The sequence below is a fragment of the Orcinus orca genome, chromosome 20 (assembly GCF_937001465.1).
Source record: "Orcinus orca chromosome 20, mOrcOrc1.1, whole genome shotgun sequence".
In the NCBI taxonomy this organism is placed as follows: Eukaryota; Metazoa; Chordata; class Mammalia; order Artiodactyla; family Delphinidae; genus Orcinus; species Orcinus orca.
The window spans coordinates 12,591,136-12,617,732 of NC_064578.1; the positions used below are offsets into that span (position 1 = coordinate 12,591,136).

Sequence of the window (26,597 nt, forward strand, 5' to 3'; positions counted from 1 at the left end):
GCCTGAGGATGGAGGTGGCCTTGCAGGAGCGGGGGCACCCACACTTGTGAGATCAGAAGACCTGGCTTCACCTTAAACATGCTTGCTGGCCTGAAGGCGGCTTGTCAGGTCAGCAAGGGTACTTTACAAAGGCATACATCAGAATCAGCTTCCTCAAAATCAGGGTCCTTTACAAACGACTCATGCTTGGGCCCCACTCTCACTCTCCTGACCCACAAGCTGAGGCTGGCAGGGTAATGTACTTTTTCTATCTCGATGGGGATTTGCATTGTTCTTGCATATACACTGTCAAAACTCAGTGAATGTCTACTTCAAATGTGTGCATTTCACTGTATGCAAATTTTATATCAAGAGAAACTATAAACAAATACTGAACACCAGTTAATTGTATGCATGTTGAAATATTTAGAGGAAAGTACACAGATGTCTGCATTTACTTTGAAATGCATCAAAAAATAAGATTGATGGATAGATAGAAGAGTGGCGAGATGAAAAGAAATATGATGACAAAATAAGTATAGTAAAAAAGATGTATTTGGGGTGGGTAGTAATAGTGGTGGTGTTATGGCTGTGCCAGCAAACAAGTATTTTTTAGAAGTTCCTCAGGTTGGTTAAACAAACTGTGGTCCATCCGAACTGTGGAATACTGCTTAACAAAAAAAAACAAAACAAAAAAGGAAAGAAATCTTGATATACACAACAACTTGGAAAGGGTGGTCCAGTGGTTGAGACTCTGGGCTCCCAATGCAGGGGGCCCAGGCTCGATCCCTGGTCGGGGAACTAGATCCCACATGCCACAACTAAGAGGCCGCATGCCACAACTAAAGATCCCGTGTGCCACAACAAAGACCTGGTGCAGCCAAATAAATAAATAAATATTTTTTTTAAGAAAAGAAAAAAGCCAATCCTGAAGGTTATACACCTGTATGATTCCATTTATAGAGCATTAACAAAATGACAAAATTATAGAGCTGGAGAATAGATCAGTGGTTGCCAGGGGTTAAGGATGGGGGGGAAAGGGATGGGTATGACAATAAAGGGAAGGACTGGGGATCTTGGTGGTGATGGAACATTCTATAGCTTGATTGTGGTGGCTGGTACTCCAACTTACACATGTGATAAAACGACACAAACTACACACACACACACACACACACACACACACAGGTGGATGTCAAGTGGTGAAATCTGAAGGTCTGTGGATCGTCCCAAAGGTACCAATGCCAATGTCCTCGTTTTGATATTGTGCCACAGTTACATAAGATATACCACTGCAAGCGAACTGCATGAAGGTACAAGGGACCACTCCATTATGCTTACACCTTCCTGTGAATCTATAATTATTTCAAAATAAAAAGTTAAACAAAAGTTCCTCAGACGATTCCAAACTTCCCTAGTTAAGAACTACTCATTTAGTCTGGCCACTTACTGTAGAGAAGAAAAATCAAAAGTCTATAGAGGTCTCTTAATCACAAAAACTTCATCTTCTAACTCTAAAACTAAAGTAAACTTAATCAATTACCAAAAATGTTTATTGGTATTTCTGAGCCATTTGTGCCTAAAGACATCATCCCTTCCTTCCTTGGGACAGTAATCTTGGCATTACATGAAATATTAGGACTGAGATAATCCAAATGGGTAATGTGGGGGAAAAAGAAGTAGGTCAAGTGGACCAAAAGGAGAGGAGAGGGAAAAAAAAAAAAGAGAGAGAGAGAGAGAGAGAGATGCTTTCTAAGTGACATTGGAGCAGGTGCTAATTTGCAAACTAAAAATTATACAGTTTTTAAAAACTGAGTGTTTCACACCCATCATATCAAAGCCTAGGTTTGTCAAAACAGGGTTCTCTCAGTTTTCAGAGCTTCTAAACCATTATTTGCTAGTAAATTTCATGAGACGCAGAAGGGGACATGCTCTAGACACAGCTGTTTCCATCTGTTGTTGAAAATAAGATCCTGTCTAAAAAAAGAAAATGTTAAAAAGTCATAAATCCTTCAAACTACAACCTCAGCAGGGGAGTGAACCGCAATTCTTTTCATCTTTTAAAATGTAATAACTTTGCTCTAGCTTGATCGTATAGAAAAGGAAACCATTCTGACACATTTAAATGCTGATGTGCTGATGCCCTTAAGAACCGGAAGACTAAGCAAAACAGGGCCCTCAGGGCTTCTACAACTTAACAACTTCATCATCCTCCCTGCTGCTTTTCACCACCCCATCCCTTCTCCAACCCCCAATCATTAAGAAAAAATAACCGGTAAGATCTTTGTAATCAGGATTAATAATGATTTGGGAGCTAAGAATCCGGGACTTGTTAAATCGTGAGAACGATACCAACTTGAGTCACTTGCTGAAAGTTCACAGGAGAGTAAACCTAAGACTTAAAAATTATTTGAAGAGCCAAGTCTCAATTCCCAAAATTAAAACCAGGGGAACTTCCAGTTACAGTAATATGATAGCCTAGAAAACCAGAAAACCCTACTGCTACAACTACCTAATACTATTGGAAAACAAAAGAAAGAACTGGAAATCCCCAAGTGCCAGAAACCAAGAGAACTGAAAAGAGAAAGTGAGGGTTGGGGGAGGTTGGTCTGCTTGTGCTACAGAGGAAGAAAAGCCTCTCCTGAGCTCTGCAGCTGCAGGCCTGCACCTCCTACTCTGATGATGAGGTTGCAGTCAAAAATTACAAAACACAGAGGGAAACAATCCACCAAGGGCAAGACTCCAAAAACAGTACAGTCTGACAGATCCTACAAATACGTATACAGTAACGTCTACACCTTAACTTTTTTTTTCCCTTCGGCTACGTTGGGTCTTTGTTGCCGCATGCGGGCTTTCTCTAGTTGCGGTGAGCGGGGGGGCTACTCTTCATTGTGGTGCGCAGGCTTCTCGTTGCGGTGGCTTCTCTTGTTGTGGAGCACGGTCTCTAGGCACGCGGGCTTCAGTAGTTGTGGCACGTGGGCTCTAGAGCGCAGGCTCAGTAGTTGTGGCCCAGGGGCTTAGTTGTTCCACAGCATGTGGGATCTTCCCAGAGCAGGGACTGAACCCGTGTCCCCTGCATTGGCAGGCGGATTCTTAACCACTGCGCCACTAGGGAAGTCCCTACATCTCAACTTTTAAATTGTTCAGAAAAAATTATACATGAAAGAGATAAGGGAGTGAGGGAAAAGAGTTCAAATACGACAAAATGTTAATTGGCTAAATCTAGGTGAGGGGAATATAGGTATTTGTTGTCCTATTCTTTAAGATTTCTGTAGGATTTAAATCTTTCAAAATAACAAATTGGGGAAAAGAAAAAATATATCTTATACATTTATAAACATAAAACCAATGTCTCTATCAAGGCAATTAAATATGGCAATGAATGTGGGGGTTAAAAAAGATTGAAAGAACTGGAGGCACTTAATGAATGATTTCATATGGTTCCAAGCCAAGTAACTTATAGAAAGAAGTAAGTCCCCAGGAGATCATTTGAGGGAGAGTTAGTTCATTTATTTCAGGGGATTTAATTTCCATACTACTTAGAGCAGATAATAGTATGCATTTGTATTGGATCATCTAAGGAAATGTAATTGCCAACCTCACCAAAAGATCTCAGAATAATATTTTCACTAGATATTCTACAGCCATGAATCCTGAATACTAAATTAGCAAAAGGCTTCTTATGTTAATGTCAAAGTGATTTTTAGAAAGAAAACAATACAAGGGGATAAAAAAATAATTCATCTGTGGATTAAAAGAGCTTGTGGGACAGCAAAGCAGAACCTATGGGAAATTTAAAATGCATATACTAGAACAGGCAAACCTATACAGGAAGTATTGATAGATTGCCTAATTCTGGGAGACTTGGGTTGGGGGAGGGGGGGCAGAGAGAAGATGTGGAGGGTGCAGAGCTTCTTTCTGGGATAAATTGATGGTGATGATGGTTGCACACCCTGAATACACTAAAAAGAACTGTATACTTTAAATGCATGAATTATATGTGAATTGTATCTCAATAAAGTTGTGGAAAATGCTGGACTTCCCTGGTAGCACAGTGGTTAAGAATCTGCCTGCCAATGCAGGGGACACAGGTTTGAGTCCTGGTCCGGGAAGATCCCACATGCCGTGGAGCAACTAAGCCCATGCACCACAACTACCGAGCCTGTGCTCTAGAGCCTGCAAAGAACTACTACTTCACAACTACTGAAGCCCGCGTGGCTAGAGCCCATGCTCTGCAACAAGAGAAACCACTGCAATGAGAAGCCTGCGCACGCAACAAAGAGTAGACCCGCTCGCCGCAACTAGAGAAAGCCCACGCGCAGCAACGAAGACCCAACACAGCCAAAAATTAAAAAATTTATATTAAAAAGTTGTGGAAAATGAATATACGAGAAAATGATAATAACGTAAAATCATTATTGAGAGTGTCCAACTCAAAAACCTAGGAAAGAACTACAGAGCAAACCCAAATAGAGGGAAAGGGAGGACAAACTGGCCAAAAACACAGCGCCCAGCAGAAAATGACCATGGTGTTTAGGCATCAAAAAGGTTAACGGTGGCAGAGTAACATGGAAGCTAAGCTTCTGAGGACAAGGCCAAACACCGTACCACAAATGGACCAATGAGGAGCCTCCCATCTCGGGGACAGTTGAGAAAAACGCCACCATCACACCCCCCATCCCCGATGCCATTTACATGCTAGAATTTGACCCTGTCAGCATGCCGCCTCCATGGCCTCAAGTTAACTGCTCTTTCCAAATTAGCCTTGGGATGGGGCCCAGGTCATCTCTCTGGACCCTGCTGTGAGGAAAGCCAGGCATTTAAGTTTTCTGAGCTCTAACGGATGAAAGCAGGCTCTCATGAGGTTGGAACTCCAACATCCATCCCTGAGGGCAAAGAAGGGTCAGAAAGGACCTTCTCTAACCCAGTGAAAAGCATCTACAAAGCCACAGCAACGATCACTTTCGGTTGTGAAACTTTAAGAATGTTCTCTTTAAAATCCCTCTGCGGTCAGGAACAAATCAAGGATGCCCACCATAACTGCTTCCATTTTGTGGCGTATGAGACAGCTGAGCCAGCGTAGTGTTACAGGCTGAACCGTGTCCCTCCTAATTCCTATGTTGAAGTCTTAACACCCAGTAACCCAGAATGTGACTATTTGGAGATAGGGCAGTTAAGGAGGTAATTAAGGTTAAATTAGGTCATTAGGGTGGGCCCTAATCCTATATGACTAGTGTCCTTATAAGAGGTGGAGATTAGGATACACATACAGAGGGAAGACAGCCATCTACAAGCCAAGGAGAGAGGTTCAGAAGAAATCGACCCTGACGACACCTTGATTTTGAATTTCCAGCCTCTAGAACTGTGAGAAAATAAATTTCTGTTGTGTAAGCCGCTCAGTTTGTGGTATCTTGTTATGGCAGTCCTAGCAAACTAACACAACAAGAAAAAGACGCAAAAGATATAAGGACCAGAAAGGAAGAAACGCAAGTGTGATATGATTATCTGCGTTAGGAAAGGCAGGAGAATCTACAAACTGCTAGAACTAATACAAGCTCAGTAAAATTGCCAGACGTGAGATCTACATACAAGAAAGTCAACAGGACCCCTCTTAATATGCCAACAACAATTAGAAAACAAACAGGTATGTTCATTAACTGTCCCTCACTGTGCAGACAGATGAAAAAGTTGAGATATATTTGTCCACATATCAAGGGAACACTACAAAGTAATTAAAATAAATGGGCTGGATCTGCACAAATACATCTCAAAAACACAAGTCTGAATTAAAAACCAAAAAAGCCAAGTTACAAAGAAACAGATACTTTCTATCTATTCATTTTTAATACACACACAAAATCATGGAGATGCATATAAGTACAGAACAGATAAATCCACAGCAAGGGTGTTTATGTTAAACATTTCATCTTGGTGATAGGAACATAGATGTTTGCCATATTATTTTCTGTACTGTCCTGTATTTTTGAAAGGCTTCATTTTTTTTTGGATAAAAATAAAAACCTCTTGAGGTCCAGAAAAATGCAAACATTAAATTCTAAGGGGCTCATGATGTTTTAAAAGGTCCCACAACACGGTTCTCTACTATCTGTACACACATGCTTTTTCAGGGGACTTTAACCTCACTCCCACATTACTACTACCCCAGCAGGAAGGTAAAACCAGCAAAGAAAGCGATTTAATTTCCAAGACATTTACTTTCAAGTCAGAATAAAAACCAACTTTAGGTAGTGCCCTTTTCTCAGGGCTGTGATCCACTATAATCTGAAAGGTGTCAGGGATAAATGTACCACATTTTCCACCTGGGAGTAATCAGGGAGATCATTAAAGAGAAGATTCAGCCTAGTCAAAAGAGCAACGCAGGATTATAGGCACCAGGTGCAATACGGTTCACATTCAAAGTCAAGTTAGGACCACGATAGGGATCCCTTGGATAAAGCCAGTGATTGATAATGTCATGGAATCTTTATTGCTAGGTTAAAAAAGAAATCTTAGATCCAGTAAAAACCTGCACTGGCCCCACCTATGCTTATTAGCAGTAACCTTCCCCACTCATCCATCCCCTCTCTATGCCTAGGATAATGACTCAAGCTTCCACTTCCCAGCCTTTTCCTAAGGGGAAAAAACAGTCAAGAATACCTAATAAAAAACTGTAGTGCAAAGGGCAGGGAGAGTTCATGTGTTTAATTTTAGTCAGTTACCAGGTTTTTCTTGAGCCCTGGCCAGAGTTATTCTGGTTCTGGCATGGGGAATCTATTTTGCATGGGTGTGGGTTAGATTAAAAACAAAGAAATAAACAAAACTCTCACAACAGGCACTCAAAGAACATGTCCCTAACTGAATCCATGAGGTCACCAGACAAGCACTGACCACTGATCCAACCAAGACACCTGCCAGGAGGTTCTGGTAAAGACGAGGGTTTCCCACAACACAGAAAGGGACAGGGGAGGCAGCTAACAGAATCACCATCTCAAATCCTCTGCCACTGCCTCCTTCAGATGGAAGTATTAAGCAATGTTGGAGAGAAAAAAAAAAAAATCCCACTTTCAAGAGACCCACGGATGAAAGAGAACCATGTTAAGCTCCCCTGGAAGAATAAAATATTAAATAACAGATGAGGTGCTTAAAATATTATGTTACTCCATTTATAAGTGTGTCACTATTGGTTCATTTGTTATATATACAGCCCTTTTTTTCCAAGGGAAAGCAGAATGTCCATTAAACAATTTGATCCTTGTAAAATCAATGGCAGCAAAGTGAGTCAACAGGACGAGGACACCTGTCCTTTACCCAGCAAGGTTGATAGATAAACCACTGCAAAAGACTTCCAAGGATTAAATTCTGAAAGCCAAGATCTGGGTTTTAAAACATGCAGCAAAGGTAGCTTCTGATTCACAGCAGATTCTTTGGAAAACAGTACTCCATTCAACCCCGAGACCCTCCTCATCTCTTATATGCTCCCTCCTATAGCTATCTGTGTACTTTTACTACACACTGTCTCTTTGACCAGAGCGTAAGCTCCATGAGGGCAAGAACCGTGTTTTGTCCACTTCTGCACATCTAGTAGGGCCTAAAATGATACCCTGCATATAGTCAAATGCTCAATAAACATTAGCTGGGTTTAAGCAAATCCAGCCCAAAGAGGCCTAGTGAAAGAGAAGGAAGATAAGAACTACAGTCTGGAAGGCGGCCTGTTCAAAAGAAATACACATTTAAAATGTTAAAAGATGAGCAGCCATCCTTTGCAGGCCAGAGATAAAATGTTCCTCTAAGTAAAACTGAGGAAGGGAAGTACTAGAGTTTCCTCTGGCAAGCTTCTGAAAAGATAAAAGAATGTCTGGTTTGAGTGATAATGTGTTACAGGCTTCAGCAAGAACAGGTGAAAAAAATCTGATAAAACCATGAAGCTGCTGGTAACTCAAGGAAGAGGGAACCAGGCTTGGCCAGGCTGCTTCACAACTCATGGCTACAAAGGTGGCTTTAAAATATGGAAGGCTCAAAAAGAACAGGGAAGATAAAGGCATTATCCTCAACTCGTTCTTTATTGTACATGGTCTCTTACTCCTATTATGTATTTATGGAGTGCCAACGACTGGTGAGCCATCGAGGTTAAGAGAAACACCCCAGTCATCGCTACTCAGGAGTTGGCCTTGCCTTGTGTTCTCATTAGCTGTTCAACCCGCTATAGGCCTAACCTGGAGAGAGGCCGGTACATCAAGTGTCTCTCAGGACCGTTTATTATAACCTCTCAAAGAGCAGAGTCAGTTTCAGTTGCTCTCTGAGAAGTCACAAAGACTCCTGAATGAAAAACATCAGGATTCAAAAACAGATAACCATTTTGTAGAAACGGACAAGCTGATTGTAAAAATTTAGATGGAAATATAAGGACCTAGTATAGCTAAAAAGATTTTGAAAAAGAACAAATTCGAAGAACATACACTACCAGATTTCAAAACTTAACTATAAAGCTGTAAGTAACCAAGATAATGATAGTTATATAAATCAATGGAACAGAATTGAGTCCAGAAATAATCCTTTACATTTATGGCCAGTTGATTTTGCCAAGTGAATTCAGTGGGGAGAAAGAATGGTCTTTTCAACAAATGGGGCTAAGACAACTGAATGTACAAGTGGTTCTTCGGAAAAAAAAAAAAAAAAAAGGAGCTGAGACCCTTACCTCATACCATACCCCAATATTAACTTAAAATGGAATAGAAACATATGTAAGAACTAAAACTATAAAACTTCTAGATGAAATCACAGGAGAAAATCTCTGTGATCTTTGGATTAGACAAAGATCTTTTTACATATGACAACAAAAGCATGATCAATAGAAGAAAACCATTGGGGGCTTCCCTGGAGGTGCAGTGGTTGAGAATCTGCCTGCTAATGCAGGGGACACGGGTTCGAGCCCTGGTCTGGGAGGATCCCACATGCCGCGGAGCGGCTAGGCCCGTGAGCCACAACTACTGAGCCTGCGTGTCTGGAGCCTGTGCTCCAAACAAGAAAGGCCACGACAACGAGAGGCCCGCGCACCGCGATGAAGAGTGGCCCCTGCTTGCCACAACTAGAGAAAGCCCTCACACAGAAATGAAGATGCAACATAGCAAAAATAAATAAATAAACTCCTACCCCCAACATCTTAAAAAAAAAAAAAAGAAAACCATTGATAAACTGGACTCAATCAAAATTTAAAATATTTGCTCTTTAAAAAACACCATATAAGAAAATGAAAAGACAAGCCATATATTGGGAGAAAATATTCTCAAATCACATATCCGGAATACACAGGGAACTTTTAAAACTCAGTAAGACAACAGCCAACCTGGTAAAAAACAAATGGGCAAAGGTATGAGTAGACATTTCACCAAAAAAGATATATGAATTGCTATTAGGCACACGAGAAGAGGCTCAACATCATTAGTCACTGGGGAAATGCAAATAAAAAACCACAATAAGATACCACTACCCACCTACTAGAATAGCTATAAATTCATAAGACTGACAATACCAGGTGTCTTGAGGATGTGAGAAAATTGGAACCACTATCCACTGCTGAAATGTACAACCACTTTGGAAAAGTCTGTTTCTTAAAAGGTTAAACAAAGACCTGCCATGTGGAAACACATATCCACATAAAAACTTACACATGAATGTTCACAGCAGCATAATTCATATTTGCCTTAAACTAAAAACAGTCTAATTGTCTACCACCTGGTGAATGGACAGACAAAATGCAGTAAGTTCATACAATGGAAAACTATTTAGCATTAAAAAAGAACAACACGCTCAACATGGAGGAACCTAAAAGAAGGAAGCCAAATGCAAAAGACTTCATATTGTATAATTTCATTTATAAGAAATTCCCAGAAAACACAAATCCAGGACAGCAGATCAGTGGGACTGAGCAGGGACTGACTACAAACAGATATAATGTAACTTCTGGGGGGATGGAAGTGTTACAAAATTGGATTTTAGTGATAGTTGTACAACTCTGTAAGTGAAAATCTTTTGGGATACTTTCTAGTGGAAATGGAGTTTTCAGGCAGAGAACTAAGAAAGGGATTTCTCTATAACAGTGCTTTTCCAACTTTAGCAAGTATAAGAATCACCTGGAAAACCTGTTAAAACCCAGACACCCCAGATATCCTCCCATCCCAGATATGGATTCAGAAGGTCTGGGATGGGGCCCACGACTTTGCATTTCTAAGAAGTTCCCAGAATACTCAGTAAAATTAGATTCCAAAGTCCCACCAGAGATCTATTACACAGCCTCTTCAGGAGAGGAGGGCCTGGGAATCCACACCTCTTACAGGGAGAGTCACCCCCGGTATCCATCCACAGGGGATTGGTTCCAGGACACCCTCACCCCCTGCCCCCGCAGCGGAAACCAAAATCCATGGATGCTCAAGACGCGTACATAAGATGCATAAAACCTACATACATCCTCCCATACGCTTTAAATCATCTCTAGATTACTTACAATACCTAATACAATGTAAACACTGTGTAAATATTCAATAGCTACCAGTGAGTGGCAAACTCCAGTTTTGCTTTTTGGAACTTTCTGGAATTTTTTCCATGGTTGAATCCATGCATTGGGCACCTGCGGACAGAGAGGGCCAACTGTATAGGGAGAATCCCATGCTGAATCTCATGGTTCAGCACTTCATGAACCACAACACTCTCATATACAATTAATTCCAGTAGTTTCAAGAGTAAAACTTGTGTGTTCCTGTTTTGAAAATGATAAAGTAAATGTCCTCTATTTTAAATGGTTCAAAATCAGAAGGGGTTCTGCCTTAGGCCTTTCTAAATAAAGTAATGTGCAGAGAAGTAAATTGTATTTATTCAAGGCATTCTAAATATGCCTCCACATTTTTAAAAAAAATTTCTCCTTTAGAAATGTTTAGGCTACTTTTCAGGCTGAATCTAATTTTAACTCTGTTCAGATGCAAGATCACATGTCTTTCTGAATTCTTAACAGGGATGTGCAATTGTCTGATCCATAGGCTCACAATTCTGGCTACCACAGAAAACCCTCAGCAGCAGTGGTGCCATTTTTAATGGTTCAACTCAGTAACTACTGGAGTCCAATGCTCTGCTATCACAGAAGACACAGACACAGAAGACCAGGCTCGTACTGGGAATTCACCATACTTTTTAGTATCATAAAAAACAATAGTACTAAACATCAGCGTGTGCGGGAACAGACGGGGGAAATTTTTACAGACGTAGGACTGTGTTCTAGAAAAAAATGAAACAGCGCTTAAATTATTTTCAATTTCTCTGATCACTATGGTTCAAAGGAGAGGGAGTGGTCTCGCACATCGTATGCCATGTTGCAGGAGCCAGAAAGAGCCAGGCTGAGTGCTTAGAAGAGCACACACGGGACTTCCCTAAGAGCACCTCACCTCACCGTTTCTTCAGATTCTGACTGAAATGGCCTGGGGTGGGGCTCAAGCTCTCCAGAGGAAGGATTCAATGATAAATTATATTTCTAAAGACAGTCACAACAATACTGTCCATCCCACAGGCTTCTCTGCAATGGCCCCTCTCCTAGCCCAGATTCCTGTTTAGACCCACAGAATGTGGAGGAAATGACAGCAAGTAACTTCTGAGGCTGGACCCTAAGAGAACGTCAGCTCTGCTTTCACTGCTTGGAATGCTTGCTCTTGGAATCCAGCTCCCAAGTAATGAAACCCAAGCTAAACAAGTGGTGAGAAAGCTACTTGGAGAGGGAGAGATCCTTGCCTCCTAGCCACGCCCACCAAGGTCCCTGTCCTGTGAGTGAAGCCATCTTAGATGTTCCACCCCCCCAATCACCATCAACTACAATCTCATGAAATGCCCCACCTGTGACCACACAGAGACGAACCAGCCAGCTGAGCCCTGCCTCAATTCCTGAGACACAGAATTATGAGCAAATATAAAATGGCTGTGTTCTAAAGCCATTAAGTTTTGGGGTAGGTTTTGTTACCTAACAATAGAGTATAAAAATAGGTTTCAAGTCTGCTCTCAAACGTTTTTCTAGGTAAATGGTGTGCAGACTGTAGTTAACATGTATGGACTTGGTCTCTATACACCTCAGGGGTGGGAGGAGTCTGAAATCTAGCTACCGGGGAAAGAAGATAAGTGTTCATAAGTCAGTCCCAATCTGCTTCACAGACTTTTTCACATCTGTCGGCAAAAGATTTTGTTGCTTCCCAAATAGTATATTAAAAAATCAAGTTACATGAATGTTTTATGTTTTTCTAAAGGCCAAATCAGACACAGGACTGCCACTGCACACCAACCTATCAATGTGATTCCACTCAAGAGTTTACTGAAACAGAAGGAACAAAAGACCCTAAAGACATAGCTTTCTACAGTATCATCCAGTCTGCTCTTTCCCTCTGTATACCGGCACCCCTGTCAATTTTACAATAGGGAAGAGAATTTAAACCCTATCACATCTAAGATGCGACCCATCACAAAGGCTGCACAAGCAGATGCTGACTCAGGCAGATTCAAATTCTGGCTTTGTTGTTTCCGGTCTATAAGATGGGAAGTTTGGCACTGAATGAGCACTCAAGAAATGTCAAGTTCATGTTTACCTTCTCTCTTCCCTCCCAAATCAATGCAACTGAACCTATAAAGTATTGCATAGCCCAAGGATTTTCTTGAACATCTAAGCAAACACGATAAAGAAACTGAATCACATATGGCTCAGTTCATAGTGCTCAGGGGAATTAAACATAAGTATCCAGGTACACTGAATAAATCTTACTGATCCAAGTACCATACAGGTATTACTATCCTTTCAAGTGTTTATAATTTCAACATTTGAGAAAGAAAATTAGTGAAGTTGCTTCCATATTTGTAGACAGGTTGTCCAAAAATTTTTAAATGACAGAGCAGATAACTTAGCTGCCAGAGAACAGGCCAGTCTTGTCTAGAGATAGATCCTTAAAAGGAGAAGTGCAGAGATGAGCTCTGAGCCTAAAGCAGCTATGCAAGTCTTAATGATCCCAACTCAAAACTGAGAGCTGCCTAGTGAACACTTCAGTGCTGGGAAGTAACAAGTCCTTGAGTTTATGGCTTGAGAGAGAGGAAGGCTTTGGTTGAAACAGGACAAATAGTCTTCATATTCAGAAGGATGCTAACAGGTAGAGGAGCTTAGTTCTGCCAGGGTTTAGGAGACCAAAGATTCCCAATATGATCCCTGATTCTTATATAAGGTAGTAAGTTGAATCTTCTACTCTAACTGGCATCAAATTGATACTGGCAGCCTCCTACTATTTATAGCCCAGTCTTCACCTGTCTCTGTTATACTGAAATTTCCTCACCCTTATAGTCACCTGAACCACAGAACCAGAAAAATAAGACTGTATGTGCTTTCAGGTCTCAACTTAATATGATTTGCTCAAATCTTATAATGTCTGCTCTATGAACTGTGAAATCTCAATTTTATTATTTAGGGACTACTCACTCACCCTCCTCTCAGGTACAGTAGTTGAACTTGAGGCAGCAGTGAAGGACTTAGAAATCTTCGGCTGAAGGCAAATAAATGGAAGAATACTGTTGCAAGGTTCTTAGCCTATCCATGAAGTAGTATAAGACTAACTGAAGATACACTATGGTAAATTAAAAATGTATAATGTAAAACCTATAGCAACCCCTAAAACAAAAATAAGCCAAAGAGGTAAAAAGCTAACAAGCTCACAGTGGAGATAAAATAGAATAAAAAATTCTCTTAGTCCAAATGAAGTCAAGCAAAGAGGATAAAAAGAAACAAAGAACAGAGACAGAAAACAAGCAAGACGGTCAACTTAAACCCAATCATACTGATAACTGCATTAAATGCAAACATTCCAGTTAAAAGGCAAAGATAGTCTGGATAAAAGCAACACAAAATTGTATGTTTTCTCTAAGAAACCCATTTTAAACAAGAAGATACAGATAGATTAAAAGTAAAAGGATAGAAAAAGATAACCATGTGAACACTAATCAAAAGAAAGGTGGAGTGGCTACAATTATTGCTGGAGATTTTAACACTCCGCCCTCTATCATTGATAAAACAAGTAGACAGAAAATCAGTATAGTTCCAGAAGACCTGAAAAACACCATCAACCAAATTGACCTAACTGACATTGATAGAAGATCTACTCAAGAACAGCAGAAAACGCATTCTTTTCAAATGCATGTTGAATGTTCAGCAAACTAAAACATATTGAGTCACAAAACAAATCTCAAAACAATTTAAGAGGATTCAAGTCATACAAAGTATGTTCTCTGATCACAACAGAATTAAACTAAAAACCAATACCAGAAAGTTATCTGGAAAATCCCTAAATATCTGGCAATTAAATATGATACTTCTAATAACCTATAAGTTTTAGGGGGAAAAAAAATCACAAAAAATTAGAAAATATATTGAAATGAATGAAAATAAAAGCACAATATATCAAAATTTATAGAATTCACAATATTTTTAAACAGTTAAATAAAATAGTGGGTTTTTTTATTTGTTTTCAGCAAAACATGCTCTTATTTTATTTTTATCTCAGCAAATGTTCTCATTTGGCACCTGACCGGCATCAAACCAAAGCCCTTAGGCCAACAGGCGTGGCGTGAGACCATCTGCAAACTTCCCATGTGTAGGTCTCAATGGCTATGCGCGTCAGAGCACCTGTTCCACTCTCTGGTCCCTTAGGGTGGCCTAAAGGTCTCAGGTGCACTATGCCGGCCACGAGGTAGTGGAAAAGTTGTGACACTGCAATCTGCTGGGATAGGAAGACAAGCAGCGCGTTGAAAGCAAGTTCTTTTCTCAGGCGACAGATATCCAGATAGGGTCCCGATCATGCTTATTCAACATACTCCGGTCTGCCTGGGCTGGAATGAAGAAAGAGCCATCCTCCCCAGCGCAACTGGGGAGGAGACACAAGCGGGCTTACACTTTTTAGAGCTCAAGCATCTAAGGAAGTCTTGTCTGGGCAGATGGGGCAGTAAGCTCTCACGTCAGCACTGCTGGCCAGGGGAGATCCGAGTCCAGCTTTGCAGCCTTTGCACAGTGGGTACTTTCCCAGGAGCCATGAAAATACTCAGAGCCCATCAGGACATTTTACTTATATGCAGTTTCCAACTGTCAGAGGAGTTCAGGACTGTCTGGCCTTCTCAGGATCCTTCTCAGGATCTCAATTCAAGATTAGCTATTCAAAGCATGAAATAAGAGGGGATACATTTTAAGAATCAAGGCTGCTCTTTTTAGCCCTGCTGAGGGAACCATTTCAGAGATGACTGATAGAGAGAAAGCTGGGCACCCAGCAGGGCACAAGCTGGCTTTCAGACCCAGAATTCTCCTCTGGTGCAGCAGGACCTCAGCCTGGGGTCCCGCATTCTAGCTTATCTTCTGCGAGGCTAGTTGACCCGGCAGGCACGGATCATGAGCAGCTGCAGGAGAATGAAGACCGGAGACGTGATCAGGCCGAACCAGAGCTCCCGAGTCGGCTCCACCAGCTTCCGGCACAACAACATCTCGAAGACGAACTTCAGGCTAAGAACCGTGAGGAACCAGAAAAGGCGGAGCATGGCCAGCCGCTTCTCTCCATCCTGAAAGAGGCGCACGGAGATGATAGTGGTGATGTAGGTGCTGAGCCCGTCAGCGGCGAAGAAGGGCACGAACACGTTCCACCAGGAGAGGCCGGGAGCCAGGCCGTCCACACGCAGGGCCAGCAGCACGGAGAACACCAGCAGGGCCAACAGGTGCACGAAGATCTCGAAGGTAGCGAGGCCCAGCCACTGCACCAGCTCCCGGAGCGAGAAAAGCATCGCGCCGGTTGAGCGCGGCCGATGGTCCCACCCGTCAGGCTGCGCCGCCACTCCCCAGGGGCCTCGCTGGCGCCTGCCGCTGTCGCTGCCGCGGCCAGCGAGAGGCAGAAAGCGGCCCCGCCTGACCCGGCCCTCGGCCCCAGTATGCAGCCGATCCCCCGGCCCACGCCCGGTACCCAGCACTGGCCGCCAGCCGACGACCACCTTGCTCGGATGCCATGCCCCGCCGGGCGCGGCCCAAGGGCCTAAAATAGTGTTTATAGGGAAATTCATGGCTTTAAATGCTTATTTTAGAAAAGAAGAAAGGTCTAAAATCAGTGATTTAAACTTCAAGCTTTAGAAGCTAGGAAAAGAAGAGCAAATTAAACTGAAAGAAGGAAGAAATAAAAAGCAGAAATCAACAAAATAGAAGAGAGAAAAACAATAGATTCAATCAATGAAACCAAAAGCTGGTTCACTGAAACAATTAATAAAATTGATAAATCTCTAGGCAGACTAATCAGAAAAAAGAGAAGACACAAATTTCCAAAGTCAGGAATGAAAGACGGGTAAACATTCTTACAGCCGCTAAAAGTATAAAGAAATATGACAAACAACTTCTTGCTGATAAATTCAACAACTTAGATGAAATGGACAAATTACATGAAAAAGACAAAACTACTAAAGCTTATTTGATAAGAAACAAATAAACTGAATAGCCCTATACCTGTTAAAGAAATTAAATTTTTAGTTAAACTTTTCTAAAAAGAAAATTCCAGGCCCAGAAGACTTTACTGGTGAATTCTATCAAACATTTAAGAAAAAAAAAATACTACACAACATCGTCCAGGAAATAGAAAAGAAACACTTCCCAAATCACTGTATGAGGCCAATATTACTGGTACCAAAACAAGACAAAAACATTACTTGAAAAGAAAATTACAAATACTCCTTATAAGCATAAAAGTAAAAATCCTTAGCAAAATTTTAACAAATTGAAATGAATAACATATAAAAAGAATAATATATCATGACCAATTGGATTCTTTTACTCTTAGAAAACAATGTTATCCACCATATTAACAGAATAAAGGAGAAAAATCTTATGATCATCACAACAGATGCAGAACAAGCATTTGACAAAACTCAACAGCCACTGAAAATAACAACTCTCAGCAAACCAGAAATAGAAGGAAACTTTATGAAACAGCTAGCATCATACTTAATAATGGGAGACTGAATGCTTCCTCCTAAGGCTGGGAACAAGCCAAAGATGCCTGTCTCACTACTTCTATTCAACATTGTACTGTAGATCCTAGCCACTGCAATGAAGTAATAAAGCATACAGATTTAAAAAGAAGTAGTAAAGCTGTCTTGATTCGCAGATTATGTAGTTATGTGTGTAGAAAGTTCTATGGACTACACAAAAGCTACTAGAACCAGCAAGTTAACTTAGCAAGGCCATAAGATACAAAATCAACACACAAAAATCAATCATATTTATATGGCAATAAACTATAGGAAAATGAAGTTTTTTAAAAAAATATTTTCCTTATTTATTTATTTATGGCTGTGTTGGGTCTTCGTTGTTGCGCGTGGGCTTTCTCTCGTTGCAACGGGAGAGGGCTGCTCTTCGTTGCAGTGCGCGGGCTTCTCTTGCGGTGGCTTCTCTTGTTGTGCAGCACGGGCTCCAGGCACGTGGGCTTCAGTAGTTGTGGCATGTGGGCTCAGTAGTTGTGGCTCACAGGCTCTAGAGCACAGGCTCAGCAGTTATGGCGCACAGGCTTACTTGCTCCGCAGCATGTGGGATCTTCCTGGACCAGGACTCAAACCCGTGTCCCCTGCACTGGCCGGCGGATTCTTAACCACTGCACCACCAGGAAAGTCCCGGAAAATGAAGTTTTTAAAAGTACTCTCAACAGATATGACACCAAAAGCACAGGCAACAAAAATAAAAACAGATAAGTTAGACACATCAAGATTTAAAACCTCTGTGCATCAAAGGACACAACAGAGTGAAATAGCAACCTACGGAATGGGAGAAAATATTTGCAAATCATATATCTAATAAGGGGTTAATATCCAGAATATATAAAGAACTTCTACAACTCAACAAAAAACAAATAGCCCAATTTAAAAATAGAAGACTTGAACAGAATTTCTCCAGAGAAGATATATGGATAGTCAACAAGCACATGAAAAGATGCTTAACATCACTAATGATTAGGGAAATACAAATTAAAACCACAATGACCTATCACCCTACACCTGTTAGGATGTCTATTATCCAAAAGACAAGACATAACAAATGCTAGTAAGGATGTGGATTAAAGAGAAGCCTCGTACATTGTCGGAGGGAATGTAAACTGGTGCAGCCACTGTGGAAAACAGTATGGCAGTTTCTCAAAAAATTAAAAATAAAATTACCATATGGTCCAGCAATACCACTTCCTTGTATACATACAAAAGAACTGAAAACAAGGTCTCAAAGAGATATTTGTATATCCGTGTTCACAGCAGCATTATTCACAATAGTCAAAATATGGGAGCAACGCAAGTGTCCATCGATGAATGAATGGTTAAACAAAATGTGATATGTGTGCAACAGAATATTAATCAGCCTTAAAATGGAAAGAAACTCTGGCACTTGCTATAAATGGACAAACTCTGAGGATATCAAGCTAAGTGAAATAAGCCAGGTTACAGAAAGACAAACACCATATGATGTAGCAAAGACAAACACTTACATGCGGTAGCAAGAGTAGTCAAATGTATAGAAACAGAAGTACAATGGTGGTTTCCAAGGGCTGGGGGAGGGAGAAATGGGGAGTTGTTGTTTAATGGGCACAGAGTTTCTGTTTTTCAAGATGAAAAAGTTCTGGAAATTGGTCACACAACAATATGAATATACTTACCACTACTGAACTGAACCCTTAAAAGTGGTTAAGATGGTAAATTTTGTTATGTGTATGTTCACCACAATTAATTTTTTAAAATAATTTTAATGTGAAATTCTTAGAGATAAATGTTTAAAAATGTGTGCAAGACCTTTATTCTAAAACTGTAAAAGATGGCTGAGAGAGATTAAAGATCACTTAAATAAATGTAGAGAAAATCACTTTCATGGATTGGAGGTTGCAATATTAAAATTCATTCATAAATTTCACTCAATCCCAATCAAAATTCCTGTAGGCTTTTTTCCTAGAAACATATAAGCTGATTCTGAAATGTATATGGAAATTCAAAGGATTGAGAATACTCTAAACAATAATTTCAAAGAATAAGGTAGAGGATTTACAATATCAATATTTGATTTCAAGACTTACTATAACACCACAATAATCAAAAGAGTGTGGAATTTGCATAAGGACAGACATATAGAGCAGGACAGAATACAGTCCAGAAGTAGGCCCACAGATATATGGTGACTAGTTTCTCTTCTTTTCCTTATTCCTTTCTTTCTTATTTCGGTAACACTGGTTTATAACATATATAAGTTTCATGTGTACAACTTTATATTTCTACATCTGTATACACTATAGCATGCTCACCACCAAAAATTTAGTTGCCCTCTGTCACCATATAGTTGATCACTTTTACCAATTTTGCCCTTCCCCTCTCCTCTGCCTCTTCTTCTCTGGTAACCACTAATCTGTTCTCTGTATCTACGCGCTGGTCTTCCTTTGGTTTGTTCTTTTTTTTTTTTTTTTTTTTTAATTTATTTATTTTTTGCGGTACGCGGGCCTCTCACTGTTGTGGTCTCTCCCGCTGCGAAGCACAGGCTCCGGACGCGCAGGCTCACGGGCCCAGCCGCTCCGCGGCACGTGGGATCTTCCCGTACCGGGGCACGAACCCATGTCCCCTGCATCAGCAGGTGGACTCTCAACCACTGCGCCACCAGGGAAGCCCCTGGTTTGTTCATTTTGTTTGTTTATTCTTCATGTTCTACATATGAGTGACATCATACAGTACTTGTCTTTCTCTGACTTATTTCACTTAGCATAATACTCTCAAGGTCCATCGATATTGTAGCAAATGGCAAGATTTCATCTTGTTTTATGGTTGAGTAGTATTCCATTGTATATATACCACATCTTCTTTATCTGTAAATAGAGTTTTTACAAAGGTTCCATGATAATTCAATAGGGGAAAGCACAGTATTTTCAACATTTGGTGCTGAAACAACTAGGGGGAAAAATGAACTATGAAAGCAAAGACAAGGCTTGTACATCAAAAACTACAAAACAGCTGAAAGAAATCAAGGAAGGTCTAAAAAACTGGAAAGACATCCCATGTTCATACACTAGAAGACTTTAATGTTGTTAAGATGTCAATACTCCCCAAATTGATCTAGAGATTCAATGCAATCCCTATCAAAATCCCAAGTGCCTTTTTCACAGAAATGGATAAACTGATCCTAAAATTCAAAGGAAATTGAAAGCAACCTCAAAAAGCCAAAAGAATCTTGAAAAAGAAGAACAAAGTTGAAGGACTCATACTTCCTGACTTCAAAATTAACTACAAAGCTATAGTAATCATAACAGTATTGGCATAAGGATAAACACATAGACCAAAGGAATAGAATTGAGAGTATAGAAGTAAACCCAAATATCTATGGCTGATTGACAAGGGTGCCAAGACCATTCAACTGAGAAAGAACAGTGTTTCCAATAAATGATGCTGGAACAACTGGATATCCCCATGCAAAAAAATGAAGATGGACCCCTACCGCACACTACAGACAAAAATTAACTCAAAAGGGATCAAACACCTAAAACTATAAAACTCTTGGAAGTAAACCCAGGTGAATCTCTCTGACCTTAAATTAGACAACAATTTCTTAAAAGTACAAGAAACAAATGAAAAAAACAAATTAAGCTTCACCAAAATTTAAAACTTTTGTGCCTCAAAGGACACTATCAAGAAAATGAAAAGCCAACAGAATGGGTAAATTTTGGCAAATCATGTATCTGATAAGGGACTAGGATCCAAAATATATACAGAAAGCTTACAATTCAACAACAAAAAAACAAACAATCCAAATAAAAAATTGTCCAAGGACTTGAATAGACATTTCTCCAAAGAAGATATACAAAGGGGCAACAAATGAGAAAACATGCCTGACATCCTTAGGGAAATGCAAATCAAAACCACAATGAGATACCACTTCACAACCACAAGGATGGCTATTATCAAAGAAACAGATAATAACAAGTACTGGAAAGGATGCAGAGAAATCAGAATCCTCATGCACTGTGGGTAGGAATATAATATGGTGGAGTTTCTTTGGAAAATAATCTGGAGTTTCTCAGAAAAGACCAAACATAGTAACCATATGACCCAGCAATTTCAATCCAAGGTATATGCACAGGTGAAATGAAAACATATGTCCACACAAAAACTTGTACTTGAATGTCCTTAGCAACATTGTTTTTAATGCCCCCAAAGTGGAAACAATGCAAATGTAAATCAACAGATGAATGGATAGACAAAATCCATTGGAATATACAATGGAATATCATTCAGCCACAAAAAGGAATGAAGTACTGATATATGCTACAATATGAATGAACCTTGAAAACATTATGCTAAGTGAAAGAAATCAGACACAAAAAAACCACATATTGGGCTTCCCTGGTGGCGCAGTGGTTGAGAGTCCGCTTGCCGATGCAAGGGACACGGGTTCGTGCCCCGGTCCGGGAAGATCCCACATGCCACGGAGCGGCTGGACCCGTGAGCCATGGCCGCTGAGCCTGCGCGTCCGGAGCCTGTGCTCCGCAACGGGAGAGGCCACAACACTGAGAGGCCCGCGTATCGCAAAAAAAAACCCAAAAAACAAGAAAACCACATATTACATGGTTCCATTTTTATAAAATGTCCAGGATAGGCAAATATATACAGGTAGAAAGTAGATTAGTAGTTGTCTAGGCCTGGGGTAAGATTGAGAGAAACAGAGTTACTGCTAATGGTTATGGGGTTTCTTTCTGGGGTAATGAAAATGTTCTAAAATTTACTGTGGTGATAACTGCACAACTCTCTTAATACACTAAAAACCACTGAATTGTACATTTTAAATGGGTGATTGGTATGGCATGTGAATTACATCTCAATATAGCAGTTAAATAAAAAAAAAGTCAAGGGAGAAATCGGAGCTGGAGAGATGAATTTTGGAGTTATCAGCATATGTACAGTACTTATAACATTAGCCTCAAAAACTTCTCCAGGGTTGCGCTATACAAAAGAATGAGAAGTGGTCCAAGGACTAAGCCTCTATGTCCTTCAGCATTAGAGGTAGAATGATAAGGAGGAATCAGCAAAGGAGATAACATCAGTGAGAGAGGCAGGAAGAAAACCAGGTAAGCGTGGTATCCTGGAAGCAAGTGAACAAAGTGTTTCAAGGAGACCAACTTGTCAAATGATTCTGGCTTCCCCAAACTGAGAACTGAGAAGGGACTACTGATTTAGCAACATGAAGGTTCTCGGTGACCTCGAGAAGAGCAGTTCTGATAGAAAAGTGAGGGCAAATACATGATTACAGTGGGATCAAGGAGATTGGAAGGAGAAAAATCAGAGAATCAAGAAAAGAGAATTCTTAAGGAGTCTGCTCAAGAAGGAAGTAGAGAAACGGGTTGGTATCTGGAGGAAAAGTATAATCAAGAGAATCTATGGTTGCTGTTTTCAAGATGAAAGAAACACCAACAGTTTTATGCTGATAGGAATGTGCCACTAGAGAAGTAACTTTTAAGAGAGAGGGGAGGAAGGCTGGAGCAACACTCTTGACTCAGCAAAGAGGAACGAAACCTAGTGCGCAAGTGGAGGCCTTGGGCTTTGCTGGGAGCATGGACGGCAAACACCTACTAAATACAGGAAAGGGGAAATAGCACAGATGCAATTAGGTGCATAGATACGGCGGTGAGCGCCAATAATGTTTTCTCGATGAAACAGGAAGTAAGGTCATCAGCAAAGGCTGAGAAGGGACTTTTGAGAAGAGAGGAGAAGGTCTGGAACAATCCTCTAGGAGGGCAGGAGAATGAATAAACTGTAGAAATACAGCAGGATTCCCAGGCAGCACTAAGGGTCTCCTTGAGGTTAGTGATCGTGAATCAACAGTGAGGCCAGGGAATTCCCTAGCGGTCCAGTGGTTGGGACTCCCCGCTCTCACTGCTGAGGGCCCAGGTTCGATCATGGGTTGCGGACTAGGATCCCACAAGCTGTGCGGCACAGCCAAAAAAAAAAAAAAACAACCAGCGAGGCCAGAGAACATGTTCAGAGTTCCCTCCAGCCAAGGAGAACACCCACAGAGCATGCAGAGATTTGGATTCGGCCGGAGTTGTGGTTTGGCCAAGCAAGTGTGACAAAGCAAAAGAGGGCAAGGGGACTGATAGTGTACTAGAAGAGGCAGTGATTATAATGACTGACTTGGAACTTAACATTATTTAAGAAGAAGAGTAAGGGCATGAGGGGGTGAGGGATGGAGAAGGAAATAGGATCAATGGACTATAGGACCTGTTGAGAGGACTGATGTTATGACAAAAAGCAGAAAAATGCAGTCACGGGTGGCAACTCTCACAGTTGACATGGTAAAGAAATGTGTTTTATTTCTCCATCATTTTATGAAAACACAAAGAAGGCTATAGGCATTGGTAGTACTTGGTAGGAAGCACACAGGGTGGAAAAAGCCTCCCATAATTTAATTTCTGATGGCCAAACTGATTGCAATCTAATAACAATATGAGATACCATTTATTAGAGTCATATCACTTTCTACCTAATTAGGCTTGTTCCCTCACTGCTGGGGCTCAGTTTTCTCATCTGTTAAATGGGGATGATAACCGTAACCACTTTCACAGGTTGAGGATTGAAAGAGTTAATATATGAGAAGTTTTTACAACTCTGCCCGGCACTTAGTAAGCAATAAATAAATGTCTGCTATTGCTAATACTGCTATAACATACTACTGTTTAAGACTGTGCATGTTTCTTATTTTTAAAAGCTGCAATAACCAACAAAAACAGACTGTTATAAAAGCAACAGTCTCAGTAGGGAAGAGTTCAAAGACTCAAGTATTAAGCCCGGCTCAGGCTCAAGTCATTACAGAATTCTTCCAAGTACTTTTCCCACTCTGCTCCAAGTTTCTCCACTTTCTGGGGACATGGGAGAAATAACACGTGCCATACAAAAGGGCTGTGAGCTCACAGGAACTCTACAAACATTAACTTTGCTGTTGGATAATGGGTTCAACTTCATCCAAAACTCAATTTCTAGGTTCTGTGCCAGCTCCTTTACTTCCTACCCACATGGGTGGCCTTGATAGTCACATGGAATAGCAACATCTTAAAACAAAACAAAACACACACACACGAAAAAACCACCTTAGGAAAGGGTGCTTTTTCTTATTTAGGAACATTTCACATGTCCATTTAGAAACACACCAGACTTCTTTTACAGTTCAAATGAGATGCCTGCTTGGTTACTGGTCATTTTCTTACTCCATAGGTCACTGGAGGAGGGAGGAGAGTCAGACATTCGCCTGCCGGTCACCTGACAGAGACTCCTCTGTGGGATGTAATCCCAGACATTGTCCGGGTCCCCGTGGATTGTTACAGGTCCCACCAGCATGCTACCTGTTTGAAGCACCCCGAGGAAGCAAAAGCACCCATTGAGTGCAGAGCCCTAAGATTAGCTGCCTTGTACAGGCCTGGCTTGAAATGTCTCCACCCCTGCCTCCCACCTGTTGTTTTCTTTTAGGGCGGCTCAGATTGTGGATCCAAGGTAAAATTTTCTTATGCTCTAAGTCTAGCTATTGGCAGAAGCAATCATCCCATCAGAAGTAAAAATGGGAAGAAGCAGTGAACTCTGGAATGAGTTGGACATACTCAGATCGTCTCAGGATTGAGGCTGAAGGAGAGGAAGAACAGGGGCCCTATGAATCCTATTGCCTGGTGTTATATATTTACCAAATATTCTCTGCATTTGGGGCTGAGCTCTGGGCTCTTTCTATTCTATAATTTAATTGCTCTACTGAGAACAAACTAAATTAACAGGAGGGGCTATGTGATCTTTCCCTGCGGCATTCTTATAACATCTTACAGAGAAGTGTGACCAAATGAAAGATATGGTCTCTCTACCAAAGAGGTAAAAGGGTGAAAGCATTTTGGGGGCAAACTTCTTGGGCATCAACCTATTACATCATGAGTTCACCCAAACAGGCACAATGGCTGCGAGGTGGGCGGGGGGGGGGATTTGCTCTGAATAGGTCCCTCCTCGCAGGTACAAATTTCTGGAGATAACAACAGAAACAAAAACAAAATAAAATCTACACATGCACATGGAATGACATGGAACAATGAAGAAAACATTAAATAAAAGAGGTTGCGAAACGAGATAAGCAGAATGTGATTTCTGCTGTTTTAAACATGTCTACTAGTCCGCGGGGGCAAAAATCTGGAGAACTACATACCAAAGGAATTATGGGGAACTTTTGCTTTCTATCAATACATCAATGTTTGAAATCTTTACAATGAATATTCTGATTATTTCTGTGATCAGGAAAAAAAACCCAGGAAGAATCCATGCTTCCAGATTTGCTTGAAAAACAAAAAACTGCTAATCTGGAAACCACAAAGGTCTGTTAACTTCTCTATTTCTGCAGAGCATCTATTAGTCCGTCCTTTCCAACTTTTCACCTGCTATAGGACATTTTCTCTTTTACAGTTTCTTCTTTTTTCTTCTACAAATGCTGCCTCTGAATTCTTTCTAAATCCTTCCCAGTTGTCTTACAAGCCATCTTTTTCTTTTGGATTAATTTCTTCCAGAAAGCCAACTCCAAGCTACCCTACAAATTCCACCAGGATGAACTAATAAGTAATGGATACTTTCTCATAAAAATTACCTTTATCTTCACCTCTAGAATTAACTTCCTTTTTCATGTGTATCTTCAATGAACAACTTCTATTTGGGTACCTACTCTATACCATGAGCCATGAATACTCCACATAGAATTAGGAAAAAAAAAACAAACTTCCTCAACTACCATATTTGGTTCATAATGGTACTCTGCAATCAACGAGAACAATGTCTCTTCTCAGAATAGCAACTCCAAACCTCAAATCCCTAACAAAGAACGGTAAACAGGTTTAGTCTCGCATGCCAACTTCAGCTAGTTAGTCTGACTTGGGGACCCAAGTACTGTGTTGAGAAGGATTCTGAGTCCATGTAGAGCTCCATAATAAAGAGTGAAGTACGTTTTTTTAGCAGTTCTTTGTCATAGGCAAAGAACAAGGTTGGGGTCACTGGCTCTTCCTTCTCTTCACAACCTGTTGGGGCCAGGCTGATATGACCCACATTGTTCTTATTTTTGGTCTATCTTGAGTTCAGTCGCTGTGAAATGTTGCTAAATTTGAAGAAGGTGTGGGTGTGTATATGTTGGGGGAGGGGGGGTTGGAGGAAAAAGGTACCTCTTTTCTTCTCTTGAGAATCTTTAACTGTTCTACTGCAACTCAGGAGAATGAGATGGCAATTTAAGGGGGTGGAGAAAGATGATTTCACTACAAGGAATTTCCAACCTGAGTCAAATTTCAAGTAATAAGACCTTGGGCTGGTTATCTCCAGTCACTCATGAACCCATCGTCCCTATTCTCAGTTTAATCACAATTGCATAAAATCAACAGACCCATGCAGTAATTTTTCTCCATGTTCCCCAAAGTTTATTCAACATCAGGTTCATTCACCTCTCTACTTACCCTCTTCCCGTGGTATCAAACTACAGGTAAGACAAGTAGGCTTGGGTTTACCATTTCATCCTGTAAATC

General features: G+C 40.7%; 2 protein-coding genes across 6 annotated transcripts in view; both read right to left on the reverse strand.

Moving 5' to 3' along the window:
• ZNRF1 (zinc and ring finger 1) overlaps positions 1 to 26,597 on the reverse strand; it is a 99,539-nt gene that overhangs the window by 52,677 nt on the left and 20,265 nt on the right. The window lies entirely within an intron of this gene.
• On the reverse strand, positions 14,751 to 25,150 carry LOC101284506 (transmembrane protein 203-like). The gene has a single exon (XM_033434373.2). It carries the CDS (start codon positions 16,078 to 16,080, stop codon positions 15,397 to 15,399), a length of 684 nt encoding a protein of 227 aa, XP_033290264.1. The 5' UTR covers positions 16,081 to 25,150; the 3' UTR covers positions 14,751 to 15,396.